Genomic DNA, 19873 nt, shown 5'->3' with positions numbered 1-19873 from the left:
TGGAATGCAAAAACGCACTCCCAGGTCACGTGGCTGCTGAGCTGTGTAAGAAAGTACAATAAATGTTATATGGAGAGACTGAAACGGAAAGGAAGCAAATTAACTAATTCGGTCAATTATATTACTGTCCTGGCAGCTGGTCCAGATGTCTTGTGACCCCCCCCCCCCCCATTTAATTCTCGAAAATGTAATATTTTTAAAGCAAGATTTATGTAAAACATAAAAATTATTGAAAAGGTAAATTAATTGTGGGTCACAACACATCCGGACCGCCCTGAACGTTAAATTAAACCACGGAATCGATTTCCGAATCGACGAGGATTAAAAGCAATGCGCGAATCGACAACGCGCGAATCGGCCAGCGACGTAATCGAGGAATCGACATCTGCGAATGCGTCCCCCCAGCCGCTGAGTTTTCCTCGCGATCTGCGCGGCTCGGATGCCCCCCAACCCCCCCGCAGTGCGCGCTCCCTGTCGAGGGGGCGATAGGAGACGCCGGGACACCGAGGGGCTTCGAGGGGCTTCTGCTCGCGGGAGCCCGGTGCTGTGGCGCTCGAGCAGCAGCGGTAAGCGCCGGTGAGGTCGTGGGACAGTGAAGAGAAGGGGACTGTGGTGGTGGTGGTGATGGTGTTGTTGTTGATCAGTGGTGACAGGTGACATTGGTGGTAGTGATGATGATGGTAACAGGTGATATTGGTGGTGGTAGTAGTGATGATGATGGTAACAGGTGACATTGGTTGACATGGTAGTGATGATGATGGTGGTGGTAGTAGTGATGATGATGGTGACAGGTGATATTGGTGGTGGTGGTAGTAGTGATGATGATAGTGACAGGTGACATTGGTGGTGGTGGTGGTAGTGATGATGATGGTGACAGGTGATATTGGTTGACATGGTAGTGATGATGGTAACAGGTGACATTGGTGGTGGTAGTAGTGATGATGATGGTAACAGGTGATATTGGTGGTGGTGGTGGTGGTAGTGATGATGATGGTGACAGGTGATATTGGTGGTGGTGGTGGTAGTGATGATGATGGTGACAGGTGACATTGGTGGTGGTGGTGGTAGTGATGATGATGGTGACAGGTGATATTGGTTGACATGGTAGTGATGATGGTAACAGGTGATATTGGTGGTGGTGGAAGTGATAATGATGGTGACAGGTGATATTGGTTGACATGGTAGTGATGATGGTAATAGGTGATATTGGTGGTGGTAATAGGAGTGATAATGATGATAACAGGTGATATTGGTGGTGGTAATAGGAGTGATAATGATGAGAGGTGATATTGATGTTGGTAGTCGGAGTGATAATGATGGTCACAGGTAATATTGATGTTGGTCGTGATAATGATGATGACAGGTGATATTGGTGGTGGTTTTGATGATGGTTGTAGCGTTGGTGTTTATGGTTGTACTGTATTAGTATTCGTATATATGGTGTTGGTAGTGATGTGATTGTAATCGTTTTGTGATATTGGCGACGACAATGCATGTGATGGTGATTGTAGTGATCACTCATCATACAGGTGATGATAATTAATGATCCTACAGGTATGATTGTTATTGTATTAAGTGCAATTTTTCTGTAATGATGATGCTGTAAAAGGTGATGGTGTTGGAGATGACAGGCGATCATAATGGTGTGATGATGGAGATCACAGGATGTTGATGATGGTCCTGGTATAGGTGATGGTGGTGATGGAGATGTTACAGTTGATGATGCTGAGAGATGACAAGGGTGATGATGATGGTGATTGTTTTCGTTATGTGATATGAGAATTCTTGATAGAGTTATTGATTTAGAAACGAAGTTAACGTATGCCATTTTTAAACCACATTTAGTCAGACCTGTTACCTGTCACACTTCAGGCTAATCCAATTATAGACACCGCACTGAAATACAGAAATAATTATTCTATTTATAAATCGTCTTTCATAAAAAGATCTCCGGTTGTGGTGCAAGACAGAAGCAGACAGCACAACGATAACGCGATAAACACAAATACTGTAATGAAGAAACGGCGAAATAATGGAATTAATACGAATATCCATTTGCTAAATTAGCTAACAGTTAATTAAATGGAAGTGTAGAAATAAGTTCTAAGACTAGGAAGAAATTATCGGGAAAACAACATTTAATTAAAAGTCTCCAAGTACGACTCCCACCAATATCATTGCAATCATTAAATGTGGCCTGCAACTCTCCTCTGTAAGATGATGGAGACATCGCTTTCACCACATTAACCTGTTGAGAATAAAGTAAGAGGCTCATTAGAAAGCATTGCGTTATTATCTATAAATGCATCCATGATTGTGTGTGGGGCATAACAAAACCTGTGTGCAGACGGACACCAATGACACATCGCTTAAGCACTATAATTACATTTTACGCACACACTGTTATAGAATACAATTTATTGGATTACATATAATCACAGGGTTTTTGTTTTTTTTTACTCCTCGATTAAGTACCATCTATTTGAGGTAAACAGATTCGGGCATCCTGTTGGAGGAATAAAAAAAATGTCTTTTAAAAGTCACTTGAAAGGAGAATGTTTTTATTTGCGTGAGTGCTTGGACACGCGTCTTAAATGGAAACTCGTTCATTGGATCTTCACAGAGATTTTTGTGTGAAATAATTCACGTAAAAAAGTTTGACCAAGTTTTAAAATAATAATCCCACTTCAGACCAGGCCACATTGGAGAACCATGGTAGATGTCAGTTGCATTAGGAAGCTTTCATCCAGCAGACGATAGATCATGGCTGATGATGATAATAACGCAGACCTGAGCACATGTTGATATGTCCTTAATCTCTTGTCAAGTAAATGCATTGTTTTAATCACAACTCAGGGATTGTGAGAGATTATGGTGGCTTGCGGAAACCGTCAAGCAGTTGATCGACAGTGGTCGATGATGCTGATCATTACGAAGTGCAATTATGATCCAGCGAATGAGAATGGAAATCTGGTCTCGCATAAACATTTTATGAAAACATCATTTTTTTACACTCAATTTTAACCCACTTCCCAATGTGGTATCGACTGCAAACTTGGTATACTTATGTCATACTGATGACAATACTATATTCTATCATAAAAAATTTAAAAACATTTGCAAACAATCTTTTTTATATGTTATGTTTCGCCTTGGGTCTAATTGTCCACGGTAAACTGACGTTGGCTGTAATTGGCCACGGTCCCTTTAGTTATGGCAAGCTCGGGGCCACTTTCTGGAGTCGTGGAGTTCTGCCATTACTAGTAGGGTACATTTCATTAAAGCGTGTTTTTAAAAAAGTTTCAGACTTTGCCACGACACGGATGTGATGGGTGCCGTCGCTTTCCGCCGAGAACAATCGTGACGATGGACTGTGCTGTGTTCTGCCTACTCATGCTTACCGACACATTTCTCCGCCTTCGCTGCTGCCACACTGGGCCAGCACACGGCGAGGCAGCACGTGGGGGGGGGGGGTCAACGCTTGAGCCGTGAGAAAATAAACCGCAGGGAAACTACAAACAGACGACGCGTGCAGGATGCATCTTCTAGCGTTGGGGAAAGCGTTATGGGTAAGGGGTAAGCAAGTAGGCTTATGCATGTGATTATGGTCAATGTTAGTTGCAGAGTTATGTATATGGTTAATGGCAGTGTTACAATTATCGTGAAGCCGTATAGGGCTTATTATAATCATCCTCTGTTTCTTAACCGCAGGGGTCATGGAGTGCCAATTATGCTTTGGCAATCAAAGTAATTTCAGCTCTTGCTTTTGCGATCTGCAAATCTGCCACTGACCTACCTCACCAAAACACTGTTCCACATCCCGGCTCATCCTTGGGAGTAAAATGTATAAGATACACATTCCTGCTGCGGAGGGAGCTGGTAGGAACGTTGGGTTGCTCGGTCAATGGCCAGGGTCAACGGCGGCGTGGTGTATTCCGCAAATATGGCCGACTGTGAGGGCGGGCACAAGCCGGCGTGAGTAGGTTAAGCGTTGAGTTTTATAAGGGCACCACGGGGTGACCAGCCTCTCCCCACCCAGCCCAACCCCTCCCACCCCCCACCCAGCCCCACAATCCCCACCCAGCCCCACCCTCTCCACCCAGCCCCTCCCCACTCTCCCCACCCAGCCCCTCCCCACCCACCCCTCCCCACCCAGCCCCTTGGCACCCTCCCCACCCAGCCCCTCCCCACCCTCCCCTCTCCACCCAGCCCCACCCCTCCCATTTTTGGACGCACGATGGACACAATAATTTCATGTGGGCTGGTGTAACCAGGAGGTTCCTACCAGTATAAGGTCGCTAATAACTGGAGATAGGGGGTAGAGTTAACTGATTTTGGTAGTAGTAGAGTAGAGGGAATGGTTGTGTAAGTAGGGTTAGAGGAGAGAATTAGACGATTTAAAACGTGTTCAGTTTTGAAATCGGTGGCAGATGTGGATGCTTGAAAATATACGTTTTTTCTATAATTTATCCCTATGACTGTATTGTAGAGCAGTGTCTATATGCTTATTAAAGTGGTGAATTATAGATAGGGATAGACAAAATCAAAATTGCACCAATGCCATTTCATTTAGAGCCGTCCAGTCGCAGGCGAGTTATATTTATCACACATCCGGGTGCTCTTTTATTGCTGTGATGTCTGTCAATGGGCTACGCGTGCCTGTGTGTGAACGCTGGTTGCAAAGGTGGCATGACGTGAGCTTACTTCCTCGTCATGCTCACGAATGCACAGTGTAACGGTGACGGCACGGAAACATCGTCGCAGTCTCACGAGGGATTTTATTTTTTTTAATGACCGAGCTGCAGCTATGATTTATGTTTAAATGGTAATCATCATCGTCGAAAGCCATGAGGAGGGACAACCTCTTCATTGGGGGCTTCCTACTGACACTACCTCGGCTCATGTCATCTCTTGCCAAGCCTTCGAAGATTAATCGGAGCATCGTAAGCACGATCATTCATTATCAGTTAAAGCGTAGACATTAGAGGGTGAGGTTTTCTTTTTAGGCAGTTTCATCTTCTCACACATGCGGTGGCATTGATTAACAAACATATCACAACGTTGACCATTTCCGATGTGTGCGTATAGACTAATTTCACTTGCCCGTAAAATGCATGTTGGGCATGTATGTACGTATGTTGAATTTCTTTCGCACTGTACGTAGCCAACCGTGCTAAATAAGAGTTGCTATGGAAGGACAACAAACTAAACACAGTTCTAAAGAAATGAGTTTTCAATATGATTTTAAAGTGCATAGCTGTTATGCCTTACTTCAACCTAAATCCTCTACCCACTGCGAATGCATTCTTATTCTTTCTCATGACATGCAAGTTGCTCGGCAATGTGAATGTGGTAATGTCGAGCATGGTGAGGAGAAACCTGGTGAATATCTGAAACTCTGCTAGCCACTGATCAAAGCGGGCACATGGCATCGCTATGCAGTTTGTGGTTTTGAGATCTGTGACCGTGGTCGAACTCTGGGCTATTCTTAAGAGCATTGAATTCCTGCGAGACACTGAGACACTTTGCGAGGCGGGCCGTGAAACAGCCGAACGGGGGTGGCGGCGGCATGAGCCACTAGCGGCGGACTGCTTGAAGAGGGTCCTCGGATGTCGAGCACCTGGTTTGGGGGCAGTGGGTGCATGTGCCGCTGGCATCGGTTCTGCATATCCCTCGTGCCAGTGTCACCACAAAACCTAAGTTGGTCACGGCATTGTGCAGAGGCAGGGGAGGGCCCAACATTGTTTTGTTATAAATACATAAATTCACCGCTGTGCTTCGAAAAGGCTTCCGGTCAGAGGACCAAACATTGTCCGTGGCCCCACATAGCACCGCGTCGCATCGGCTATAGCAGCTGCGGCACCAGCATCATTACCTATATCATCGTCTTCATCATCACCTGTATTATTATCTGTATCATCACCACTTTTATCTTGTTTGATATCCTTATAGTCACTGTCATCTTTGTTATCATTATGCTCATGGTATCTGTCTTCACTACCATCGTCGTGATGATGTTCTGTATCGTCACCAATATCATTGCGTCTATCATCACCACCACCGTCATCGTTATCATAATTACGTGTATCCCCATTATCATTGTCATCACTTTCATTATTGCATCATCACCTTCATCATTGTCAGAATAAACATTACCTGCATTGTCATGTTTACCTGTTTCATCACATTTATCATCATTACCTGGACCATCATCATCACCATCATTATTTGGTCCCCAACCATCCTCTGCTTTGTTCAGTGCCGTTTACAAGAGTTTGCTGAGTGTAACTTCACCGTTGTGATCCAGGCCCACATTGCTTTGACAGCATAACATTGCCGTTCAACACAATGCTGACCACAGACACTCAGCGTGTAAATGCAGAAGGCATAAGAATAAAACACGGTTCTAAATCATATGCTGTACTATCTAGAATACGAAAACAAACACAGACCAATTTTCGGTTCAAGTGTAACGGAATTACAGGGTATTGGACACAGAGGCCGATGCTCACAAAATGTAATGGTAACATAATCGGGCCTTTTACCCTTTTACATTTTCTAAACGTTCTTATGCAGTGTGTTGGAGTTGAAGCGTAATTAAATGTGCGCTGAAAGGCCGCTCATTAACTGGTGTAAAGAAGAAATAAATGCGTAGCCACTTTTGTCAGTCCACTGCTGGAGGAAGGCCTCTCCATGCCATTTCTATCATGGGGAGTTGTTAGACGGTATTTCCCTATGCAGCTTATTGCAGGTGAAAGCGTCAGAAGGCCTCGACTGGTTTAGAAATCACTCGCCACCGATGTTAATAGGTTGTTGGGACTCGCACTTGGGTTGCCAGGTCTAGCAGGCCACCGCTTCATCCCATCGCTGGTGTAAGTGTGGTGTATCTAAAGGCACAGAGGGATTCAATCAATATATGCTGGAGTGTAAACATTTCATTTTCAACTCCTGTCCTCTTGACACAATTTCTACCCATTGCTTCTCGCTTCCGGGTCGGTGCCACATCCGGTGATCTGACACCGTTTGCCCTTGTTTATTAAACTTCCCATTGACGTGCAGCGTCCTGGGACTGTTGTGCATGAGTGTGGCGGAGTGCATCAAGATAAGGTGGCATGTGATGCTGGCGAAGAAGTGCTGTCATTTGTCGAGATGACGTATCGCTATATATGGGAGTGGTAAAGTAGTGGTTAGCACACTGCGCTACAAACCTGGTAACCTGAGTTCAATTCCACCACACGGCCAACTTAGTGGCTGTTATCTGAACCACTCCAGGGCCTCCCCAAGCTTGACTCAGCCTTAAATGGGTAGATACTCTCTGGTTATACTGGTAGGAACGAAGTGGACCAGACCACCAATAGATTAGTCCGTCCGTCCGTCCGTCCGTCCGTCCGTCCGTCCGTCCGTCCGTCCGTCCGTCCGTCCGTCCGTCCGTCCGTCCGTCCGTCCGTCCGTCCGTCCGTCCGTCCGTCCGTCCGTCCGTCCGTCCGTCCGTCCGTCCGTCCGTCCGTCCGTCCGTCCGTCCGTCCGTCCGTCCGTCCGTCCGTCCGTCCGTCCGTCCGTCCGTCCGTCCGTCCGTCCGTGTATCAACATCGCCCCCTACTGCAAACACTTGCCATGACCCTGTCCGACAAGATGGCCGCCCGCTCCCCCTGTGATGTGAATTAAACAAGATGGCCGTCGCTTCCGGTGCCTCACGGCGAAACTTTTTGATCGACTGACTATGGGCGAACTCATTTATTCTGGTGGGTGAACAGTGGCGGGGAGGGGTGGAGGAGGAATTGATGATAAAAACAAACTTGCACCATCGTTACAGCTGCCGCGACGAGAGATGTGGGAGGAGAAGCGGCGACCGCTGCCTTGCAGGTGAGAGGTGCGTGTGTGTGTGCGCGTGTGTATGTGTGTGTGCGCGTATGTGCGCGTGCGTGCGTGTGTGTATGTGTGTGCGTGTGTATGCGCGTGTGTGTGCGTGTGTGTTTGCGTGCGTGTGTGTGCGTGTGTATGCGCGTGTGTGTGCGTGTCTGTGTGTGCGTGTGTGCGTGCGTGTGTGTATATGTGTGACTGTGTGCATGTGTGTGCGTGCGTGTGTGCGTGTCCGGCCCACTCGAGCGGCGTGATCAGGGGTCGGCAACCAAAATAACAAGAAGAGCCATTTCTTTCCAATTCGGTACAAAATTCAGTATTTCAAGAGCCGCAATGCATCTGAGTACATACTGTACTCACGTACATATCGTCAAGAAGCAGCCCGTAAAGAGCCGCATGCGGCTCCGGAGCCGTAGGTTGCCGACCCCTGGGCGTGATGAATGGGCGCTATTGGGCTTCGGATCGTTATTCACGGCGAACTGGAAGCGTAGCAACACAACTTCATTACGTGTGCGTGTGCGTGCGTGCATGTGTGTGTACGTGTGTGTGTGTGCGTGCGGTGTGTGTGCGTGTGTGTGTGTGCGTGTGTACGTGTATGTGCGTGTGTGTGTGTGCGTGTGTGTGCGGTCGATATCCCTGTACCGGTATTAGTATTATTCCTACCAGCCCACCCCGCAGGGTCCTGTTTTCGGTAAAGGCATGTAGATAGAAAAAATAATAAAAGAACACGACGTTTCGGTCGCAACACAAGCGTCCGTCATCAGGTGAGAAAGAATGATCTGCTGTTGTGGCTTTATATAGGCACGGGGGGGGGAAGGGGGGGTTTGTAGAGTCGTGGCTGCAGGAGTTCACGGGAGGAGAGGGGGGAGGGTTTGTGGCGTGCAGCGACGGGTGGGGGCTGGAGAAATTGGCATGTCAATGAGCTTGAATTAGTAAACGAAAACAGCACGGGTGTAAGAGTGAGAGTCACAGCAGTTAAAACTTGACATAGTTTATCACGTCCTTCCAATGATTGCTCAATCTGAATCCATCTTCTCGATGAAAGTTTTGTCTGTGTTTGTATATCTGGATGGCTTCATGAACAAATCTCTAATGGTAGTCCGAGGGTTTGCAGAGCACCTTGGTCTCATAAAAAACAATGTCATGTGTTATTCTTTGGTTCTTTCGGTTAAGTCACGTCTAAAATAAAATTTATTATTTTATTTTTAGACGTGACTTAACCGAAAGAACCAAAGAATAATTCCTGCAGTCACGAAAGCTCCAAATTAAGAATGTCATGTGTGCCCACAGCGTTGAAACAATGATCCGCCACCGCCGAGATGTTGGTTCTACTGTGTTTCAAATCCTCTTTGTGTTCGTGAACCCGGTCTGAGACACGTCGCTTCGTTTCACCAATGTAACTGCTGCCGCAGACACAACTCAGCTTATAGACACCAGGACATTGCATGTCCGGAATCGCATCCTTCGCCGATGGGATCAAATCACGGATTTTGTGTACTGAATTGAACCAAACTTGGATCTTGTGTTTGTTCAAGATTTTGGAAATACTTTTGGTGACCCCTGCTTGGTATGGCGAGGTGATAGCTTTGATTGGGTCCTCAGATGGTTCTCTACCCATGGTTGGGGATGCAGCTTTGCGGATTGTGCGGTCAGAATATCCATTCCTGCTGAGAGCCTGGCATACGTGCTCAAGCTCACTGGCTAGGTGGTGCTGGTCGAAAATGCAACGAGCCCTATAGTGTAGTGTTTTGATGAGGGAATTCTTCTGTGTGATTATTGTGTGTGTATTGTATGTGCGTACGATTTTCATTGTTCACTTTTCCAAAAGCACTCTAGCCCACTCTCATCCACTTCTTTTTTTCATCATTTTGATCCCAGTCCAGTGATTGCCCGAGGCGCAAGACCGTGAGAGATGGTGGCAGCGGTGGTGGCTTGAGTAAACCTTCATTCAGCGGTGGATGGATCATGGTTGATGACGATTTTGTCTTTGCACAGGCACCCAGGAGAGTGTGAGCTACTCACCTCCTCGAGCTGCACTCTGGGAGACTTCGTCAGACGATCGGCTATGCAGGTGTACCTGCAGGAAAGCGTCTGCAGGGCCTGCCTGAGACACTCTCCTCGCCGCTCCCTCTACACCAGCAGGTGTGATTCAAATCGCCCCACGCACCGCACAAGGCCCACCTCAGGGAAGGACACATACCCTCAGCTGGGCATGGGCTACTCACAACTCCTCGCAACGATTCACAACTCCTCGCAGCGATTGGATGAATATTCATAATTCGGTCACATTTTTACAAATGCTTGTACCGTTTTTACCCTCGTTAGTATAATTTCTTGCTTTTGTTTTTCGTCTCCTTGCGTACAGGTTTGTTTCACATCATTGTATACACCTAAACTGAGTGTTGACAATGGGTAACTAGTGATCGGCAGGTCTGAATTATTGCACGAGATATGTGGTAGCATGCAGCCCAGGTCTCTAGTGAATTAACAGCAACAACGCCGTAAAGCCTCGCACACACGTGGAGGCTTCACAGAGCGAGTTTATCTCATTTCACCCGAGTGATACCGTTGGCAAATACAACTACACAAGACCAAGCGAGCCACTCGTATTTGTCTCGGCACCCCGATGAAACAGTTTGTTGACGTGACATTGCCCGCCAGCCTTGTCTGACGTCAGACATGACTTATCCAAACACATGATCAGACCCGTGCCAAATAATTTCCACCTCAACATTTTGACCCCTGGCGAGCGGTCAGAACTTTCGTGTGCAAGTCGCGGCGATTGATGTCGGGGCTCGTTAACGGTCGGCGCCGACGGCTGCTGTCTGTGTGCACGTGTGTGTGTGTGTGTGCGTGGGTGTGTGCGTGCGTGCGTGTGTTTCTGTTTGGGGATGGCGTGGACACTGATCAGGATGTGCCGACAGTCGCACTACGAGGTCCTGGGAGTGGCTTCCAACGCATCTATGGAGCAGATCAAGGCTGCATTTTTCCAGCTGTCCAAGCAGGTCTCGTCGCACACCGCCTTCTCGACGCCCCCTTCCACACTTGGAAATATTGGGGTTTGGAAGATGTGCCGGCTGATATCGCCCACATCCCAGGGACATTGCGCCTGGCTCTTGTGTCGGGATTCCTAATCAATCAGCGCGTACGTGTCAAAACCTGAAAGATGATAACACTTGAAAAAAACATCGTGTAAGGGAAAGCATATTTCGTTGGGTAAAAATTTAAATGAGCTCATTAAAGAGTTTGCTACTGGTAACTTAATTCGAACTGTGTAAAATCCCTCTTAGTTTCAAACATGCCTTTGCAGGGGGGGACTGCCGCTGTGTGCCATGTTTATTAATCAGTCACAGCAACCACGGCAAAGCGCTTGGACTCCCTGTTCAGACCCGGTCTCAAGACCTTCCTCTTCCCTTCTGTTATGCCTACGACTAACTGTCTCAGTGAAGTGTCTTCACTCGCACTTTTACCAGAAACGTCATCTCGGTCCCCTCCGACGTGTGGCATTCCACCCTATGAAATGCTCTGTGGGGTTTGTTTCAACCTTTTTATGCACCAATGCGGTGGCAAATGAGAATTGAATAATGCCGCAATGTCAAAATACAATCGTTTCATACCGAATTCCAAGCTTACTCTGGTAAGTAACATGCAACCTACGTTCAGATCATCTCCACACGAGAAAAGGGCAACTTATGCAATACAAATAACCCAACGTTAATTGTGGGAGAAGTACATTGTATACTTTTGTTTGATTTTTTTTTCCGTGCCACCATAGAATGTGTCCATTGTTGCCTGCGGCGTAAATGCCACTGATTAAGAACTGCTGCTGTCTCTCTCTGTGCTCGTTGCTCCCAGTTTGTACAGCGGCTTGAGACTGAGTTGCATCTCGATGCTACAGAAATCAAAATTGTATCGTGTTATGGACGCAAAGGATTTATAATTATAAGATTATGGCTGAAACAGACATCGAACTGTTGTGCAATATCCGAATTTGCGTACTGATTTTGGCTTTTATAGAGTGCTCACACTCTATAAAAGCCAAAGGGGAATGTAATGTCAGTAATTATGCGGCCCATGGAAAGAGCCTAAATGTCAGACGGTTTAAAATAATTATTGGCAGCTCATTGAGCAAGCACGCACACGTCCGAGGGCTCATTCATACACGACTGGCACCCATGTGTGGTTGTGTGTGCGTTTACGCACAAGGGCTTGCTTGTGCATAAATGTAAACCTAGCTTGTGCCTCCTCAAGGGAAACTTGGCCTGGAACGAGCACCTGATGTCGATGAGTCATCATCGCCATCATACTTTGACCGTTGTCCTCCGTACCCAGAGCTGACATCAATTCGATGGATGGGACGGCACATCACCCCAGTTCTCCAGTTCCTCCGTTGGCTCCCAATCCAGTGTTTCTCCATGAACTTGCCGCTGCCTACACTCCCCTCTCCTATCCAGTCGCCAAGGTCTCCTGTTGAATCGTTGTCAACCTCAACTCAATTTGGAATGCCCCCCATTCACCTGTACTGTTTAAGTCCAGGCTCCAGACCTTCCTTTCTTCTGCCTATGCCTAACTCTTCTCTGGAATATATACTGTATATATAGTACCGTTTACACGATGCGCGTGCTCAGCTGTTTATTCCTAGAGCGTCTTGAGATGTAGTTGACGCGATATAAATCTATTTTTTACCGTATTGTACGGTGCGACAGGAGTGAGGCTACAAAGACAAAAATGTGTCTGTCTGTCTATTGATGTGCAGTTGCATCCGGACCGCAATCCGTGTGACCCCGAGCTGCACGGCCGCTTCGTGAAGCTGAACGAGGCCTACATGGTGCTGAGCAAGCCGGTGACGCGCCACCAGTACGACATCGGCCTACACTTGTCGCAGGCCGCGACGTCCCAGCCGGGGGGGCGCGCCCCCGAGACTTGGCCCTTCCAGTCCCCTGGGTTCACAGAGAAACAGAGATACGCGCAAAGGTACGTCCGTGTGGTGGCCTCTCCAGGCAATTCGTATCCGAATGAAAAAGATGGGTCAACGCGGCAGGCCGCACCATGGTGGGTTGTGAGGACTAGGAAACCCCGCACTGCAGATACACACGGCTAAACAAGGGGGCGTTTGCGTTTTGCGTCCTTACAGCGCTGAGTGGGAGCGTGACCGGATGTACTGGGAGCAGTTCCGCCCTCCAAACCCCGAGCAGAGCGCGTTCACGCACAGCAAGAGCTACCAGCGCAGAAGTCGCCTCATCGTGGGCGGCTGCCTCCTCTTCATATGCCTCAGCATGGGGCTGCACTACCTAGGATACCGGTACCATGCTCACACCTGCGCCACGACCGTGCACTCATTCTACAACCACTCGCTCGTTCACTCATTGCTCACCAACGTATTTGCTTGTACACCTTGTCAACCTACTTGCTCACCAGATTGCTCACTTGGACGGCCACTTAATCGCTTGCTAACTGACGCATGGCCACTGACCTATTTATTCAATCGCCACTAACATACCTACTGACGAACTAATTTACCCACTCACTCACCCACTTGCTTACCCTTGAACTCACCCACTCACTAAAGCAATCGTTTACTTACTGGGTCACTAATTCACTAAATCAACACTTCATTCACCTATTCACCAAACCTCTCACTTGCTTACTCATTCACCTACTCACCTACTCACTCACGCACTCAATCAATTCCCCCACCTCACCAAACCACCCATATACTACTCATTCACTCAATCACTAATTCCACCTGCACACCCACTTACAAGTTTCATCCATTCTCTATATCTCACCATCACCGCTGTTATGGTGGTGGCATGTGGTGTTCATCGATTGATCCGCGTGCAGGAAGCTGGGTGAGGTACACTCACATTTTATGGACGAGCGCGATCGCATCAACACCGAGATCTACGACATGTCCAAGGAGAATGCCCGGTGAGCCAAATTGGCACGGGGCCCACACCACCACCACCACTGCAAACGTGACCATTCGCACGCCCGCACACACGCGCCCGCACAAGCATGCGTTTGCGCGAGCCAGTCTCTCTTGGCACGCGTCTGTGTCGGTGAGCGTCGCGGGTACACAAGCGTGTGTACGTACACACGCTTGTGTGAGTGTCCCCCTGGGGAGTGCTAGTGGAGTGGTTAGCACACTACGCTGCCAGCTCAGCAACCAGAGTTCGATGCGCACTCACGACCAATAACTGCCGAATATCTGTACCAGTTCTGGGGTTCCCCTACGTCGACTCAGCCTTAAATGAGTATGTGGTACAGTGTAAAACCATCAACACTGGGGAGACCAAGGCGGCCGGGTGTGGTGTTGCCCACTCACCTCCTCATGTGCTGTTCCGGCCTTCATAGGCTCTCGCAACCAGCACTTGCCCCGGCAGCCTGTTAAATGCTATACGGGGATCTTTGTCTTTGTGTGTGCCTGTGGCGCGCCACGCACCACGTGCGCCTACGTGCGTGGGCGAGTGACGAGGTCATGTGAAGCTTCGTGCCTGCGTCCGTTACTTACCCCCATGATGGTGATAGCTTATATTTTGACACTTACACGTTAGGTTAGGGATATTTGTTGGCCCGTTTAAGATGTGAGTTAGTGTTGACATTTCATGGGTGAGAGTTACACCGGGAGTATTTTTAGTTTTGGGGTTTGGTCAGTGTTTGCGACTGCATTTAGATTTGATTTTAAGGTCACGTGTATGTACCAGCCCTTTTATTGTATCCACCGCGGATGAGGGCTTCCCCGTGCCATGTGAGTCATGAGGCCGATTTTGGCCATACTTCACCATGCCCGTCAGTGTCTTATTGTGAAAATGGTGCGGCATAGATGTTGGAGCATAGCACAAAATAATGCGTCTTGTAGCCACTGCCCTTGGCTGACAACATAGCCCCGTGAGAGGAGCGCATTCGAGATGCCCGCATTCTGGGGAGATTTGGTAATAGGCAACGTTAACTCGCGCTCATTGTGTCCCAATTACATTGCTCCCGTTTCCTGTACAGCAGCCGTTACATAAATTACTATTTTGCCCAGTTATAGTTCGGTAATCACCGATCCGTGACCAGTAGGTGGCAGTGGGTAATTATAAACATTATTTATACCGTGATAGGTGACCCAAACATGTTACCCAAGTACCTAACCGACTGCTATTTCATGTAATAGTCTATATATCCCGCGATCAGGTGGTTTTAATTCAATCAACAAGGTTCTGTACTGTTAAAGTTGCAGGCAGGGATTGGAGTGGGCTGGTATAAGTAATTCTATTAATGATAGGAATGGAAACATTTTGATCCCTCGCAACTTAATCACAGCAGCCTAAATCCCTCGCAACTTAATCACAGCAGCCTAATCACTTGTTGTGTGATCGTGAAAGAGGTGGGATCCGATCCAAGAATACATTTGCTCGTCAACATTGTGGTGAATGCTGACGCCTCATGTGATTGGAAGGGTCCTGTAATCGCCATTGCCTGCATTAAATACGATTAGAAAAGCGCCCGTTCTTACGCATGAGAATCGTTGCGTGTATCATGAGTCTCGGAATCGGTGTATCGTTACACCTTGAATGCCTAGGTAACATTTTCAGTACATTGAGTGCACGTGGGTTTGGTAAAGGCATAATGTGTATGATGCACTTGAATTTCGAGTCACTATAAGATGCCCACGGTCAAATTGTTTTCCTAACATTCAGTTTGTGTCCACATTTGTGGTGCAGTGTGAACGGAGTGGAGAAGCAAAATGAGATTCTGCGACAGAAGTACACAGAGTTTGTGGCCAAGCACCGCAAGGAAGAGAACTGCAGAGTGGAGTAAACGATCTGCACTCCAGCCCCAAGTCGAGCCAAGCCCCCACCACTCTACGTGCCGCCACGGCGCACCCCGTCGCTCTTTCTTTCACGGTGTTCCTTCCCTGTGAACATTTTATACCCTCTGGACGTTGAAGCGCTGCAGGATTATAATGCTGCTGGGTACTGAAGATAAAACCGGAGGCATTTGAGTGTTCTGCTCGCAAATTGTACGGCTTTTTTACAGTGCGGTTTCGGTGTTTGAAGTGTGACTTTCCATCCACGCCTGCATCACTCGAGTCAGTCGGATGGCACACTCACGGTGGGTCTCGAATATCTGGGGAAAAGACAGGTGTTGCCAATCGTACATTTAACGCTGAACGCCCAACAGTTGCCTCCTGAATACTCGCTCGTCTCTCGTTGCCCCCATGGTAACCGCTCCCACGGATGCACTTCACTCTTGGGTTTTTCTGCCCAAATTGAGGACTCGGTTTAACCAAACTGACTGCTTCATCCATGCTGTGTTCAACCACCATATTGAAAGTCTCAATAGTTATGTTTGTGCTTCAGTCCTGTACACTGCTCCTCTTTGAAATGCCATGCCATCGTCTCTTTTCCCAAGCTCTTATGATAACCTTGCTCAATTCAAGAAACGTGTTACGCTCTTATGTATTACACCTCCAATAATGATATCTGTTGCTCGATGCTTGCCATTTTGGGCCGTGTAGGGCCTGTGCTCAGAAACCTGATGAAAGAAAAAACGCCGCGTAAGTCCTATCCAAAAAAACGTTTTGGTAGCGCACGGACACGCGGCGTAATATTTCGTAAAAACGGGCAATTGCAGCGCACACGTTCGTTTCTGTTGCAAATGTCATCACCGCCCCAGTCGCTATGTCCATTCCTCAATGGCACGGCCAGCAATGGGCGGCGAGACTACACCGTTGCAACACCCGGTATCACGTGTCCTCGTGGCTTTTGTGAAGATTTTTTTTCGGTTTCATACAGCCCGGCAGGGTGAACTCTTGCACAGCGTTATCGCGCGAGATGGTGAATGGCCTTGTGGCCACACTGCGGTAGACACAGCCGTTGCATCTGAAACGTGACTAGTGTCTGGGCAGATCGCGCGGTTCTTTTGTGTCGAGCAGAATGCTGTCTGCACCTTGATTTAAGCAGGAATTGCCAGATCCCAGAGAGTGCTTATTGAACCTAACGAAGTTTGTATTGTAACTCGACTCGGTGAAAAGGCTTCAAGATTTTATTTAAAACCAGGAAAAAGCTTGTCATCAATAAGTGAGACCTATAAACTGCAGCAGATTAATCGGCGCCATCGTCGGTGGCAAAACATTCGCCTTGGAATTGATATAAATAACTCGGGCTCTGTTTTAAAAGATGGTTAAAAGGAGCGTCAGGTACCACCGCCTGACTGGCCTTTAACCAAATACACAACCGCGATGAACTGCACAACTTTAGATGATAAGTCTAGACTCGCACACCTCCATGGCGGGAGCAGTGAAAGCAACATAGAGGGTTGAACGCCTCTCGCTGAGAGAAGCGGACTTGAAAAGGACACTTGGGCACATCCAAGTGGAGCTGCGGTTACTGTATATTGCGCCGGAACTCTAGAAAATAGACAACAGCGGCATTTAATTGTCTTTTTTTTAACTGATCGCTATGCAATAGTAGAGACATTTCTGCCCCAGGGTTAACGACGGCTGGGTAATCTTACACTGGCTGCGGTATACTGTGAGCTACACTGTATCATAGTTTTACCAAAGCAAGAACCAGGGTTTGTTCAACTTTTTTTTCTGGCAGGCCACATAATTCAAATGGCATGTGCTGGCAGGCCACGTGTCCAGATTGTACGATGGCACTTGGCATTGAGAACACTAATATGTACCTCTTGGCTCCATTTCTCTATAATTTACAGCTCTCTGATCTATTATCATTCTTTCAGCTCACTAATCAGCAGAGGTGTGGACTCGAGTCATGTGACTTGGACTCGAGTCAGACTCGAGTCATGAATTTGATGACTTGCGACTCGACTTGGACTTGCATAACAATGACTTTGTCCCACCTATGAGATGTGGACTCGAGTCATGTGACTTGGACTCGAGTCAGACTCGAGTCATGAATTTGATGACTTGCGACTCGACTTGGACTTGCATAACAATGACTTTGTCCCACCTCTGCTAATCAGTGTCTCAATGTCTCAGTCACCGTCGTCGTATCTCGTGATGGGCCATACCTCAGTGGGCCACTCTTAAGATCCTTTGCCGGGTGCATCTGGCTCACGGGCCACCATTTGAAGAACCCTGGCATGAATGTTGTAGGCGTTATCGCTAAAGTTATAACAAACTTCACGTTGCCTTAATGAGTAAAATAAAACTTTCACCCTTTAACAATAAAAACCAGCTCGCCAGCTATTCCTGAATGACACCATATAATGTGGATTTTTTATTGATATGAACTTTGAACCGCAGATTTCCACAAGCATTTTATTTGGTGGTTAATGGATCCTTTCGAAAGCCACGTGAGCATGTATTGCTTAGGGGGAGGGAGGGGATGCATGTTAAGTTTTAAACTTGTTTTCTTAAAGGAAAGCCAAAAGCTTCGTTGCACTATGCCCTTCACGTAATGTTATTTAAAGTGTTTCATTTAGACGTTTGTTTGGCTGTGTCATCGTGACCAGCATTGTCAGAAGCGACATTTGAGAATTAATCGTTGACTCGCAGACCTCGTTCGCCTTGTTTGGTGTACGCGGTGTTTCGGTGTACGTGTGTGTATATATATACAGTATATAAAATGCATTCTATATGACGGAAAATGTATAAAGCCAGGCAATATGCACGACGATATGGAGTCTGTTTTTTTTTCCATGATGCTGAGTGTGGCCCCGTCCACCAAAAGGAGGATAAACTTATTGTGCCGAGTGGCTTTCAAGCAATCACTGCAACGCCTCCAACCCTCAATCACCGAGCCTCAAGATTGACTTAATTATTTGTGATTTATGCAAATTATCAGCAAATGTTATCTTCAGGCAAATGAAACAAAGACTGGATTCTTGGTCTCGAATCTTTCGCCCTTGATCGAGAAATATTCTACATTGTAGCATGAATGAGTCGTGTCTCCGGGTGCCTTTGAAGACCAGCACAGCGCACGAACGGGTGGTGTGGACAGTGCTGCTGCTGCTGCTGATATTTCACGTTCACACACCACCAGATTCTCATTTAAGGGCGAGTCCATTTCGGGCTGATCTATAACTGGACATCTGGATATCTGTAAAAAAACTTTGTAGATCATCGCATTCCTCCAGCATAAATTTATATTGTGATTCTGATAACCAATAAAGACACCTAACCGCCTGGAGTTGAACTTAGCTTCCCGATATTCTTCCACAGTGTGCAGACCCCACTGCACCACCCTTCATTTCACCAACAACAACAACAACAAAGATGCCATATTAATGGAGCGTACAATTTTCTTTTGGGATTACATGCAACGTGTATTGAGCGTTGCACACGCGGGAGCGCGCAACCGCACGTGCTAATCGCGCTAACCGCCGAGCAGAAGGTTCATCATCATCAGCAGCAACACTCCTTCCAGCTCCCTCGCACCACGAGCTCATCTCGTCGACGTACGGCGTTCTTTCGTGGCTTGACAACATTTGCATTACTTTCAAAGTTATTTCTGTTCATGGTATATTGGGCCAGCTTTGCTAGAGTTGCCGTGGAGCCCCGCTTCAGACTGGCAGAGACAAGAGAGCGAAAACATAAACGATTTCAACCTTTTTTTTGGTGCGAAACAGACACAGCTTCAATAGGACGGTAACTGATTCACCACTCAGGAGAGAGTGAACTTGGGTGGCGCCAAAGGGGTGGGCTGGGGCATTTGGTGGTGCACACACCACCCCAGCACACACATAGCTCCGGTCATTGTCGGAAAGCGTTACCAGATAGAAAGGCAACGCACCGCTTTTGAGCGGAAACATTCTCTCCACGCTACCCGCTTGCCACGTCCACTTGAACCGTCCCAGACATTTCACCAGCTGCCGTGGGGAGAGGGAGGGGGGTGGGTAAAGCAGCGTGCCGCGTGATGTGCAGGTGGCAAGTGGTGGCGGGCAGCCGGGAGCTGACAAGTGACCGGGGAGATAAAATTAGGGGTGCCGGGGTTGGGCAAGCCAAGCTGCCACGAGGCAACGTTGCCACCCACTCACTCACTCGGCCGGCCGGCCGGCC

The 19873-nt window shown here is 47.7% G+C and overlaps 1 protein-coding gene across 1 annotated transcript; it reads left to right on the top strand.

Annotated features, from left to right (window-relative positions):
* Positions 1 to 361: 361 nt before the first annotated feature.
* LOC144933606 (dnaJ homolog subfamily C member 4-like) lies at positions 362 to 18485 on the top strand. The gene is made up of 7 exons (XM_078858585.1): positions 362 to 566; positions 9856 to 10002; positions 10772 to 10865; positions 12617 to 12834; positions 12995 to 13162; positions 13705 to 13791; positions 15570 to 18485. Exons 2-7 carry the CDS (start codon positions 9926 to 9928, stop codon positions 15664 to 15666), a joined length of 741 nt encoding a protein of 246 aa, XP_078714711.1. The 5' UTR covers positions 362 to 566; positions 9856 to 9925; the 3' UTR covers positions 15667 to 18485.
* The last annotated feature ends 1388 nt before the right edge of the window (positions 18486 to 19873 follow it).

Source organism: Lampetra fluviatilis, chromosome 7 (assembly GCF_964198595.1).
Source record: "Lampetra fluviatilis chromosome 7, kcLamFluv1.1, whole genome shotgun sequence".
NCBI classification, from domain to species: Eukaryota; Metazoa; Chordata; class Hyperoartia; order Petromyzontiformes; family Petromyzontidae; genus Lampetra; species Lampetra fluviatilis.
The sequence above is the reverse complement of the archived record's forward strand: the minus strand, read 5'-3'. Positions and strand labels throughout refer to the sequence as shown.

Excerpts from the sequence above, each read along its gene's own strand:
- LOC144933606 (XM_078858585.1), top strand. The coding sequence starts at position 9,926 with ATGCAGGTGTACCTGCAGGAAAGCGTCTGCAGGGCCTGCCTGAGACAC. Across the intron at positions 10,003-10,771 it reads CGCTCCCTCTACACCAGCAG|GATGTGCCGACAGTCGCACT; the intron begins GTGTGATTCAAA and ends GACACTGATCAG. Across the intron at positions 13,163-13,704 it reads CTGCACTACCTAGGATACCG|GAAGCTGGGTGAGGTACACT; the intron begins GTACCATGCTCA and ends ATCCGCGTGCAG.